This window comes from Canis lupus, chromosome 3 (genome assembly GCF_011100685.1).
Source record: "Canis lupus familiaris isolate Mischka breed German Shepherd chromosome 3, alternate assembly UU_Cfam_GSD_1.0, whole genome shotgun sequence".
NCBI lineage: Eukaryota > Metazoa > Chordata > Mammalia > Carnivora > Canidae > Canis > Canis lupus.
Genome location: NC_049224.1, coordinates 75,106,162 through 75,119,328, shown reverse-complemented (window position 1 = coordinate 75,119,328; position 13,167 = coordinate 75,106,162). Strand labels below are relative to the sequence as shown.

The 13,167-nt window shown below is 43.7% G+C and overlaps 1 protein-coding gene across 1 annotated transcript in view; it reads right to left on the bottom strand.

Moving 5' to 3' along the window:
- RELL1 (RELT like 1) overlaps positions 1–13,167 on the bottom strand; it is a 63,021-nt gene that overhangs the window by 8,761 nt on the left and 41,093 nt on the right. The window contains exons 5-6 of the mRNA XM_038533506.1: positions 11,253–11,489; positions 8,260–8,398 (exon numbers count right to left, since the gene is read on the bottom strand). Coding sequence (XP_038389434.1) covers positions 8,263–8,398; positions 11,253–11,489 — 373 coding nt within the window. The 3' untranslated portion in view covers positions 8,260–8,262. The remainder of the gene's footprint in view (positions 1–8,259; positions 8,399–11,252; positions 11,490–13,167) is intronic.

Genomic DNA, 13,167 nt, shown 5'->3' with positions numbered 1-13,167 from the left:
TTTAAATATGTTTAGTATTTAGAAGTAATGAAAAAAATTAAAAATAAAAAAATATTTAGCAGTAATGGGTTTCTCAAGTGACAATAACTGGACACTTGTGATCTACCAGCCCTTGGGATGGTAGGATGCAGTGAAGTTTATTCCAAGTTAATGTACTTGACACCAAAAGTTATTCTGTATCTGGAAAAAACAAGGGTCCCCTTGGAATTATTTAAATGCAATTCAGCAGCTCCCCATTAGTCTCAATACATCTACAATTCAATGTCTACACTAAGCTATAGGTTGGAGATCTAGGACTTTGAATAGAACCACCTCTTTCTAATTGTCTCTACTGGCCTATGAGCTAGAAGTTCAGCTAACTGTCAGTAAGCCTCTACCTGAGGATCAAATGAATAATACTACAATACCTATGAATATAAAAAATAAATCACAAACCATTACCTTTTCATACTTTTATTTGTTCATTTTTTTTAAGATTTTATTTCTTTATTTGAGAGAGAGTGCAAGCGAGAGAGCATGAGTGGGGCGGAGGTGCATGTCTTATTTTGCAAATCCTAAAAATAATAATAATAATAATTCGAGACACCTGGGTGGCTCAGGATATGGGTATGTTGGGGGATGGGAGAGGGAGAGGGAGAAACAAACTCCCCCACTGAGCAGGGAGCCCAAAGTGCGGCTCAATCCCAGGACCCCGGGATCATAACCTGAGCTGAAGGCAGACACTTAACCGACTGAGCCACCCAGGCGCCCCTATTTGCTAAGTGTTTAAATACGGCTTAACTGATATAGTAATATTATCTGGCATTTGCCTATTCAGCACTTACTAAGCACCAAGGAGCGATATCCCTATGAGGTAGGTGATATTATTACCATTATCCTCACTTCACAGATGGAGAAGCTGAGGCATCAGAGGCTACGATGTGAAGGGTGACACAGAGAACAAGTGTCAGACCAGGACTGGAGGGCAGGGAGTATGATTTAGAACCTACACAGTGGAGTTACTTCAGCATCCTATGTCCCGCTACTTATAGAAAACAGGCCCTATGATTCACTTAGCTGTTTAATGTCAGTAGATTCAAAGCCTCGGGTTACAACTTAAGAAAAGTAAAAATCGTGGTGGTAACCATTGATTCCCTTTTCTTTCTAGTTCTGGGCAATAATGTCTCTAAAAGCCTTTCATCTTCTGCCTCTGCCAAGCCCCCACAGGCCTGTCGGGAGGCCCTCCAGGGTCTCGGGGAGCCGCCAATGCTGCAGTTGCTATGGTGTAAAGGACAGAGGTCACAGCCTCTCTTTCTTAAGTCCCATCCACGGGCTAACAGGATCCAGAAGAAGAAGAGCTCAGTTGACGCAGGAGTCAGTGGGTCAACTTCTGATCAAAAATAGCAGGGGCCCTGGACCAGGTGCTGCCTGGGGAGATGCATGCAGGGGAAAGACGGCTTGCCTCAGCGGCAACTGAAACCAAACCAAACCAAAACCCTCCAGGCCCCTACACTATCTGACTCCTGAGAAGACTGACAGATATGTTTGTCTCTTCTGTACCCACAGCAGGGCTGGGGAGCAAGAACTTGGAAAAAACATCATAGTTGATGACAGCAAAGTATGTTTTTAGGGCCACCAAAAACTCTCAGATAATTTGCATGTTTGTTTTGGAGGTATTCCCAATGACAAAGAGGGCACGCAACTTTTTAAAAATGTGTCCAGCGTTTTCACTCCTCATGGCTCAATCCGTGGGGAATAGTAAAAACTCAAGAGTCCATGGATACTATTACTCATCAACTTCAATAAAAAGCAAAGTGTAGATAAGCATCTACGCTCTCACTAGAGGAAGGGCAAAAAAGGAAGCTGTACATACATATGTGTGTTATGTAAGCATGTCTGTGCACAGAATAATCCTGAAAAGACACAGAGGACACCAGGACCCATGGCTCCCTCCTGGGAAGGAGATTTCGAGATGGTGGTGAGAGAGAAGGGCTGTAAATAGGGTGAAGATTTTGCTTTTTTTAAAGGCCTATTTTTCACTCTGTAGGCTTTATTGCTGCTTGCATATTTTATTGTGTGCATGTCTTATTTTGCAAATCCTAAAAAAATAATAATAATAATTCGAGACACCTGGGTGGCTCAGCAGTTGAACATCTATCTGCCTTCAAGCTCAGGGCGTGATCCCGGAGTCACAGGATCGAGTCCCACATCAGGCATCTTGTGTGGAGCCTGCTTCTCCCTCTGCCTGTGTCTCTGCCTCTCCCTCTCTCTCTCTCTCTGTCTGTCTCTCATGAACAAATAAATAAAAATTTAAAAAAATAATAATAATAATTCAAGTTCAAACACTTGTCATAACCAACTCACCAGAGAGAGTGAGGGGAATGAAGGGTCAGAGGGTACAGGCTCTGGAATCTACCATCCGCATAACCTTGAACAACACACATAGCCTTCTTACTCCAAAAGGAGGGGATGAGGAGGCATGGGGAGAAAAATCTACATAAAAAACTAGAATGAAGCTTCGAGAAAGTGTGGCCCTTATATGTCCATCTTCTACACTTCTATGTCCCTCAGGCCTGGCACAGCACCTCACACACAGTAGGGGATCAATAAATACTTTATAAAGACATAACTGTACCTGAATTGACCTGAATAGCAATCACAGCTCCTCTGAGATCTCAAAGTCTATGATCTTAGTCTACCTGTAAGAAACCAGAATTGCTCACAGAACAGAACCTGATGCATGGCAGCCCAAAGACATCAGGGGGTCCCTGTAGGAGACCAAAGGAGCCGTGCCTAGTGAAGGCTGATAACGCTGTCATGATAGCTACTTTGAACCACCGGGCTAAGAGATCGAAGGAGGACTTGCTTTACTTGGAGAAAGCAAAGCTCCCTCAAACTCCAAAAGCCCCTGAGCATGTTAATTCCAAATATAGACTGCTGCCCATCCAAGCCCTGTCACTGCCAGCCCTTGGAACTGGGAAAAAGTAATCCCTCTGAGCCTAGTTCTTCATTTGTCATGGGGAGAGTGGAGAGATTAGTACTCATAAGGCTGCACTGAAATTTCGGTCCCTCACTCAGCTTTTCTCCACATCCGGCCAGTGCCTGCGCAGGTGGTAGCTTCCCTCCATTTCCAAAATTAAGATGGGCTCAGCGGGAATGATCTTCCACATAAGAACACAGGCATCAACCCAAATACTCCTTCTCCTCTGCAGAAATGTACTCAGCAACTGCAAATCAAGGCAAGTGTCCCAATGTCTGCCTATTTGAGGTACAGTTTCTTCTTATGAATTTCTCTGCCACGGCTCTTTAAGACCAGTGAATCAAATGAAGGGGTTTCCATCAAGCCTGACATACCTTGCTTTCTCAAAAATGTATATTTTGCCCTGCAAAAAAACACAACCTAGGGAGAAAAATATTAGCTAACAAGCAGTTAAGTTTCTCACCATCCTCTCCCTCCCTGGAGAGTTACCAGAAGAACCACAATGCAAAGTAGTGCAAATAATACAGCCCAATCTCTGGGGAGCCCCCACAGGGACCCTCCAATACAACCCTATCATGAAGGTGAAAAGGAAGGAGGAGGAGAGGATGGTGCCAACGGTCGGGGAGGCTGACCTTGTGACCTTGTGACTGGCCACAATGCTCAGGAGGCAGGGAGCATGATCCATGAAAGAGTCTTGGCAAAAAAGAAGGCTTTTATCCCAGAACTGAGCTCCAGCAAGGCAGTTTAGCACAGAAAACTCAGCCCACGCTACCTCTTAATTTAACCGGCCCTCTGATCTGTATAATACAAAGAACAGCGGCAAAACTATCCAACTGCCCTGTTACTAATTCTGATTCCACCTCCGGGAGGAGGGGGATAGTTATGTCTAAGGCCTCTTAGCACAGGCAAGAGAATGGTCCAAATTCCTAAGGGACTTGCCAAATATTGATTGTTAAGATGTCATGAGAATCCAAAACTCTAATATTCTTAAGAAGTAAAAAGGGATTCACAGAATCTCAAACTGATATTTGAGGAACAGGCTAAAACATAACTAAGACCACCAAGAATGGGATTGATGAAAGTTATTGATAGTAGCACATACTTAGTAAATACTAACTCTGTGCCAAGGACAGATTTAAGAACAATATATCTATGTTATGTCACTCGGGACCAAAAACAACCCTGTTGTAAAGATAAAGACCCTCCGGGGGTGTGGAAGGGTGAAGCAATTTGCCCAAAACCACTGATCCTTAGTGGCACAGTTAAAATTAAGCCTAAACAGTTTAAAACCTCCTTTTCATCACCATAATAAATTACTAAAATAATTAACAGAATTGCTTCAGTAATACAATAGCATAAAATAAAAAGCCATGTCTAATATTATGAATTTTTGTTTTGATGAAAAAATATTGTTGTGTACACTTCCCAAATTGATATTTCGAGGAGAGCCTACCAGAAGATGCAAAAAGGAGCACATACTTGAGAAACGTATGATATCAAATGCTTACGACAGCTTCATTTTTAAAAAATGAAAGACCAGTGATCATGAAGACAAGGCAGTGGCATTTGGAGCCTGAAAGCGATTTGATTTATTTAACTTCAAAGAACAAAAGCTTATTCTTCTAAGAAGAAATCAAAACACATTTTCTGTGAAAAAAAAAAAGAGACCATTTTAACTGCATTTGCCAAAATAAATCAGGCAGAGAGCAAGTTAGATCTAACTACAAAAAAGAGCACAGGCTAACGAAACGGGGGGGGGGGGGGGGGGGGAGAATAAAGGGCAGAAGAAACGCCAAACAACAGACTTTGTTGTTTTTTAAAAAGAGGAGAGAGAGAGAGAGAAAGAGAGAGAAAGAGAGAGAGAGAGGCATCCTAAGGCTAGTTTTTAGTATCAATTTCTAATTGAAAAAAAAAGAAACCAAGCCAATGATTAGATATGATTTTGCATGTGAATATTTAAATCAATTCTACACTAAAAATCCAAATTTAAACAAAATAATTTTCCAGAAAGAAATATAACTCTAAAAACTATCTTAGACTGTATGAAAGATGCATAACACTCCTGTCTTACTTTATTAGCTATATTCTAGGGCAAATCTTCCAATTTAGTCCAGAACCAGAGATTTAGGGCCCAGACAGAAAAATGTCAGGATTTCTCTAGTTGGAAAATCAAGGCATGTTAAATAGCCCAAACATACTCCTTTGAGGGGATGAGAAATGGTAAGACATGTAGAAAGAACTCCAGGAATAAGTTTTTTAAATGACAATGAATATTCCTTTCTCTTCTTTTGCAGAGTCCATTCTCTGTTGGGGTCATCAGACATGGCCCCTCAGCAGGTCTCAACCCCAGCAGGCTCTGACCATGGGATCTGCTTTCCCCAGACCCAGATCAGTGGTCGAGCCTGTGATTCCAGCAGTCAGGCTGCCTGGAGGAGGCTCTGAACTCCACCCTTCCTCTGGCAGGTCACCCTGAGCACCCATATCGCTCAAACTCTCTGTTTAACACCTCCATTTGCAAAACGGGGCACTTAACTAGCACCCACCTATTGCTGTTATGAGGATTAAATCAGTCGGTACACGGAATGTGTCTTTCAAAGCATGCTGGGTACACAGTAAACACAGCAGGTATTATAATTAAATTATCCTATGGCCCATGAGCATTCATGACATAATTCTCTCCACTTTTGAGTTTGTTTGAAAGTTTCCATAATAAAAATTTTTATTTTTACTTTCAAAATTCATTACAATTGAGGGCTCAGAAAACACATCCCCTTCCTAAGGTCATTCATGAACTCATTGTTGATTTTGGAGGGCACAGCACAATACGGTTACCCTCTACTGAGAGCCAACTACGTGCCACACACTGTGCTGGCACTTGCCTTAAATCAATGAATTTAATATCCTTATGTCATATTCAAGGAAACAGGTTTAAGACGGCTTAACTCGGTCAAGCACAATCTCCAAGTGGTGAAGCTAGGATGTGAGCCCACGTCTTCCGATCAAGTACAATGTTCTTTTACAAAATCTTGGTGGATGACTGTGCACTTTGCAAATAATATCAAATTGTAAATCAGATGTGGTCAGGACTTCAGATGGGTCAATCAAATTCTTAGAGCCAGATACAGAAGAATTTGGACCAAGGAAACCAGCAGAGCAATCCTACTTCTTTTAACCTTCTCAAATCTCAAGTCCTCTCACTCTGGGCAGTAGACGCCAGAACCTGTGAGGCGGGCTTGACAGATCACCCCGTGCTTCCTGCCTGAGGGAGAGCAGTATCTTCTTACACGTGGTCAGCTCCAACTCCCGACACGCAGCCAGGCAGATGACTCAGAGGCAGACTCTCTTCACAACCAATAGCTTTCTCTGCAGCTCAGTGGGCTAGACCTTCTTCACCTTCCACTTGGAGAGCCGGATGCTTCTCTTCTCAGGATTAGAGTCCTTATGACTTCAATCAGATTGCTTCTCTTTATTTACCAAAGTCATCAGGATTCGAACTAGAATACCTAACATTTACTCTGCTCAGTGAAAATTTTTCTGCCATGATGGAAATGTTCTGGATCTGCGCTGTCCGATATGGCAAGACCCTAGCCAACTCTGGCTACTGAGCACATGAAATGGTACTAGTGCAAATGCAGAACTAAATTTTTAATTTTAATTAATTTAGATTCAAGTAGCCACAGGTGACTGGTGGCTACCATATTAGACCCCAAGGTTCCAGATCACTGATGGAAATGCCCTCCATACGTCTTCATGAATGAACATCCTAGGATGGTAGAAGAGAACAGTTGGTCTTGTAGTCAGAGACCCAGGTTCAAATCAGCTCCTCTTTCCAGCTAAATGACCCTTAACATGTAACTTACCCTTTCCATTCATTTATTGTCTCTTCTGTAAAACTGGGATAATATCCATCCAATCAAGAGATGTTTACACAATGGTCACATGCAAGACTTATATCCCTACGATGCCCAGAAGACTTGAATACTGAATTGGCATCAGTGGCTTTTATTATTCCCTTCACCATCCTCTTTCTAAGTCTCTCTTGGCTCTCTTCCCAAGGCACCAGTACCTGGCTGAAAAGTTGAAGACAGACTTTTCTACTGGTTCTCTTCTTTAAAGAAAGCTCCTAAACTCAAGGGAAGGGGCCAGATCTTCCCAAATGTGAGATCCAAGAACTAACACTGGAAGTTATCAGGATCCAGAATTCAGGAGCACAACTCTTCCAGATTATTTCCAGATCACCTTCAACCACCCCACCCCCCCGGCCCGAGCCTGGGCAGATTATCAGAGAAGCTTCCTTGAAAGCCACTTCTCTACTCAACTGTGCCATACCAGCCATACTCCCCTTGACCCCAGGGCTCAGCTTCAATCTTGCCTCTTTCCTGTACCTTCTTGAACCCAGCAGTCCACCTCCTCACATCCTACCCTTCCTTCCTTCTGCAAGGGTGACCTCTTCTGCCTTCACATTCAGGTTCTGACGGGGCCACTGGAGCTTTCGTAGCATAATCACTCCCAAGTCCTTACACTCACCCTCTTATCCGTAATAAGAAACATGAAAGGGGTGAATGCTACTCAAGCCAGAACAGAAAGAAGAGAGTAAGATGAAAGCTAAGCCAGTATCAAATTATCATGAGCCTTTTTCCTTTGGCAAGCACTATCTCCCAAAATGAAAACTGCCCAGCCAAAAGAGCATTCGTTTTGGGTTTTTAAATCACTTAAAAATATTTGGTTGGAAGAGTAACATTCCTACTGGGACGATTTTAGAATGGTGGCACATCAAAGAAAACTGGTTTCCAACTCAATTAAAGGAAAACGCATTGGTTTGCTTGCTCCAGCCTTTTGCAAATCACAGTTTACCTAGAAATGACTACAAGATTATATTTCCCTTGGCCTGCATGGTTTTTTGAAGGACATTTAATAAGCTGCCAACATTTATGAACCTGTGGTGATTTCACATTTCCAGAGTCTAGATTTCCACTGTTTTTTGCATAAGATCTAGCAACACTTAAGAGCCTTTTGCCTTGTGGTAACGCAAGTCCTATGGGTAGGTTTGCCACGATCCCTACCATTCCGCATGGTGTCTTAAATAACCCTCTCCCTCATTATCATGCAGGCCAGGCACCTGGAGGCACACAAGTTTGTGGCCTCTTGGACAGAAGAATAAACACATGCAGTCCCCTACAGCTCCAGCAGCTCTCACTCCCCTGGCCAGTCATTCCTACATCCCCCACACCCTGGGAGGCTCTCAGCACCTTCTCCCCACCATACTCCCCCACCCCCCACGTCACCAAACTACAACTCACCTGCTACTCTGTGTCACTTTGTTCTCTCTTCACAGGTGTCGCAGGCACATCACCGTTGACACTGTCGGTCCCGCTAACTGACATCAAACTTCTCCGTTCCTTCTGATTTGATTTGTGTTCCACTTTTGTCACTCTAAACCTGAGGGGTTAAAGAGCAGATCTGATGAGTTTGGCATTTCCAGGAAATACGAATCAACAGTGAATCAAAAGTCTAAAGGATCCCATACGAACTCAGCCAAAAAAGTTGGGGAATCAAAGAAGAATGCCCTAATCAATAAGGAGAGGCATTCCTACCCAGCAAACACTCCTGTCCCCTGACCAACTTTGCAGTGGATTTTAGCACATCACACACTCTGCCAGGTACTTTAGAGAGCACAACAATGCATTAAAAAGCATGGTTACCCACATTCTAAACAGTCTCAGGGATGTGGTTTCTAAGAGGGACATGGGTTGACCACCAGCTGTTTTAACCACAGAAAGCAGGCTAAAAGCACTAGCTTGCCAGTTAGGCTGATGTAACCAAATGTTCACTCAAGAACTGCCTTCAGTGCACCCCTCAGAGAGTCTTATCTCTGCACACACATGGCCAGAGGAGCCCCAACTATGCATTTTCTCAGAATCCGTTGGCGGGAGGGTTTCTGTGTGTGTTCAGTTTTCAACTTTTTTTTTTTTAAAGCAAATTTGGGTTAATTTTCCTTAAGGGCTAAGGAAAATATTAAGGGAATTAAGGAAGAAATTTTCATTAAGAATGAAAAGAGACATTAAGGAAATTTACTCAGTTTGACTGTTTTTCTTTTATCATCCATCAAAACTCTGAAGTCTTTCATAATAGCTTCTCTCTAGTTCTCCTCTAAAATTCCCTTAACACTAAGATAAAATACATTCTCCTTCTTCATCCAAATGAGATCACCAACCACAAGGAGGAGGAAGACCCTGAGCAAGTAAAAGAAGGATTAGGGGAAAGTTGTAACCACAGATCCACTTGGTCAAAATGGAAGTCTCCCTTTAAGCAACACGAGAAGCTGGTCATAATTAAACGCTCACAGTATTCTACGTCCAACAAAGAGAGTTGCATTTGGGGCATTCATAAGAGCCATGTTGAATCTCAGCTGAAAATTTCAGCAGATTTTTTTTTAAAGCAAACAAAATACGCTTTGTTTAAACAAGCCCCAGGTTCTCATTACATTCCACATTCACAAATTCCCATGACTCTGCTTCTTAATAAAACAGTGTGGTCATGAGTTATACTCTTTTGCTGGAAGTGGGAAGCAGCCCTGCAGTCTTCTAGTTGCTTGTGCAACACAATATAAAACTCGACCAGATCAAAATAACAACAGTAACAGTCGCGAACAGTTGAGTGCGTAGTAAGGGCCAAAAACTGGCCTAAGACCTTTCCATGAGTCAACTTATTTAATCCTGCCAGCAACCCAGTGAGGTGAGTGTTATTATCATCCTCATGTTATAGAGGGGAAAACTGAGGAACGAAGAATAGTGAGTTTGGAAGCAGTCACGCCAGCACTTGAATGAGGGAGATACAATGGGTTCAGGCTACTCTCCCCAGGGAGAAAGAAGGATCCCTAGAGAAAGAAGGATCACATCTGCAGTCCTGTCAACTTTTGCTTCCCCAGCTCGGCTTCAACACACATACTCTTGACCATTACTTCCTGCTGTCTTTCTGGAGGTACCCTCACAAGGGGACTCCTGCCTGAGACTCAGTATGGATACTGTGGACATGCCAAAGCACTCCCCTGCACAAATGCTCTCCATGCAGTTCAATGGATTCATCACTTGAACTGCAAGAGCCACACATCACAGATGAGCCACCAGGAAATGGTACTGGAGGACTGGAAAAGCCAGGACCCAGGTAAAGTGATCTAAAAGAGAGCAGTCCCAGGAATGCACATGGAACTTATGTGGCAGACACAGCAGAGCCGTGGGCAAGCTCCACCTCTTCCCTGCTCCCCACAAGCAGACCATGAGGGATGGCCGGGGAACTGAGGTCTAGACAGCAGCATGTAAGCAAAACGGAAATGTGCCACTTCCAGGCCTGTCTCATCAAACCTCTTAGGAACAATGCTGCTTGCACTTCCTCCTTCTACTAGCACACCTGGCAGAGCCACAAGGTGGAAAGCACCTGGGCCTCTGGACGGCTACCCTAAGAGCCACCCGCCGATCTTTAGGTCTGCACAAGTGAGATATAAACTTCTGTTCTGCATCTGGCTGAGATTTGGGCTTTACCTATTAGAATAAGAGTGCTGGTGAATTCTGTGTATCAACTTGGCTGGACTAACAGATGCCCAGAAAGCTGGTCCCACATTCTTTCTGGGTGTGCCTGTGAGGGTGTTTCCAGGAGAGATTAATCAGCTCTTGAGTCCATATATAGATTGAGCGAAGAAGATAGTCCTCACCAATGAGGATCGGTGTCACCAAATCCCTTAAGGGCATGAATGGACCAGGTCCATCCTTTTCCAATGGAAAAAAGTCCAGAAAGGAAGCACAAGGGTTTGTCTTTTCCTGCCCCTCAACATCCACCCCCTCGTTCTTGGGCTTTCAGAATAGGGCTGAATTATACCATCAGCTTCCTGGGTCTCCAGCTTTCAGAGGGCAGATGGTGGGACCTCTTGGCCTCCATAATCATGCCAGCTAATTCCTATAATAAATCTCCTCATATATAAATAAATAAATTATATATATGTATATGTATTTTATATATATATATATTAGCTCTGCTTCTCCAGAAAACCGTAATAGAGCAAGTAATTAATCTTTTACCTTAATTAATACACCTGACACCTGATCTAGCAATACCCACCTCTTAGGATTATTCTGCTGTTGGAAAAATGTAGGACTCAGAGCAGAAAACATCTACAAGGCCCAGAGATATAACCCAAGCCAGGCTTAGGACATCATACTCTATATTTAACAGCTACACACAAATCCACACACCACAGCAAGTACGTCACACAAACCCAAAGCATCAACAGGGATCTTACCTGCCAACAGAGAGGACAGTGACCTCTCCTTGACGCCTTGCATGGCCCTGTTTGGACTTGTTGGTGGGTCTTATGAAGTGCCACCGCTTGTGCCTACACCGATGACACACGTCCCTCTCAACAGCACCTCCTACTGTGTGTAGATGGTGGCCACAGATGTGTTTTCCTGGGGTGCCTCCTGGGGACAAGGGCCCCGGGCTCACAGGCGGGCTCCCAGGAGTGCTGGGAGTCACAGGGCTATGGTGGGAAAATGGAAAAGGCAAAACTGGTTACTTCAATAAAGTCCTAGCTAAGGCGATCTCTCCCCTACAATGCAAGTTGCAGGATTAAATCACAGCCGAGTGTCTGCCTTGGTCTCTAAACAAAGAGATCCCCTGAACATATGGGCCTTGAAGGAGAAAAACACGTAAGTTCCACTCAAATCATCAAATGACTTAAAGTAGAATATTTGATCCAGACTGATTATTGCATCAAAGGAAGAAAGCTTTTCAGTCAAGATATCAAAAGTAATGCTTAAGAGATGTTGACAGTGTTGATAATAGTAATGAAAATAGCTAACACTTAGTATTCTAAGCATTTGATACAGTTCATCTTTACAAAACCCCATGAGAGTGGTATTATGAGTTTCCTCATTTTAAAAATGAGAAGTTAAGTAACTTGCCCCAGGTCACACAGCTAATAAGTGATGGATCTGAGATCCAAATCTGGAAAGCCTAATTCTAGAAACCATGCTCTTAACTGCCATGCTATAGTGCTTCAGAAACAAGGGATACTGAGAAAAAATCCAGCCAGTCCATCCATCCAAACTATAAAAAGCAGAAGTAAACAGGTCAGATGTTGGCTCCCTTCAAAAGGCACATCAGGACTCTGGTCCACTAGGAAAGGAAGACTTAAAACAGGACAGGGCCAGCCTGACCAGGAATCAGCCCTCTGACGTGGTACAGGTAGGTGTAGGTTTGGCGGGGGTGGGGGGTTGGCAGGTCACCACAGAGCCTGAGACTGGGGCCTGGGCCAGCAGCCCCAGAGGCACATGGCAGTCTTACGACAGCATATAAACCAGCTTTTCTGCTCCTGGAAGCCGGCCCACTTGTACTTTTCAAAAGAAGTGTGCAGACTAGGGAGATAGTTTCAAACATCCTAGGTAGTCAAGTTTTCTGGAGTTCTTCAGGGATGCTCTTTAGATGGTTATATTAAAAACACTCAGCAGTAGCTGAGACCAAAAAAAAAAAAAAGAAGAAGTGACATTAACACCACATTGAAGAAAGTTGAATTCAAAATTTTAATAACATTCATTCAACAAACATTTATCAAATACACAAAACCCAACGAGAGGCATTATCCATTGCCCCAAGATAACTGAGGCAAACGTTGCCAGGAGACAACATGGTCCGAACACCAGGTAGGTGGTCTGTGGTCAGGGCTGGAACATGGGAGAAATCCCAGCTCATGTGTCCCTAAGAACTATCCTGCCAGAGCTTCCTAAACTGACCTTCCTGCACTTTAAGTGACCTCAGTAAAGGGCAAATCTAACATGGCAGTTGGACAAACACACTGTAGGTATCTAAGATGTGCTGGGTGCACCACCCACAGAGTAAACAGGAAAAGGTCCAAATTCCCTTTGCTCTGTCCCTTGGTCCAGTCTGCCTTCCTAGCCCTTTTTGCTACTATCCACAGTGCATTCTCTGGCTGCCCCAGACCAGAACTCTCCTGGGCGTGTCCCATACTTTATGCTCCAGTGTTTTTGCCCTGGGCTTTCTCCGCCTACAAGCAGTCCCTACCTCTGTCTTTGCTGGTCACATGCCTGGCTCAGATGGCATTTCTGTGAGCCTTCACGGACTTCCCAAAGCCCCACAGAGACCCCAGAGCATCCAGTGTTTGCTTCTCCTGCAGCATGGCCATGCTCCCCATCATAAGG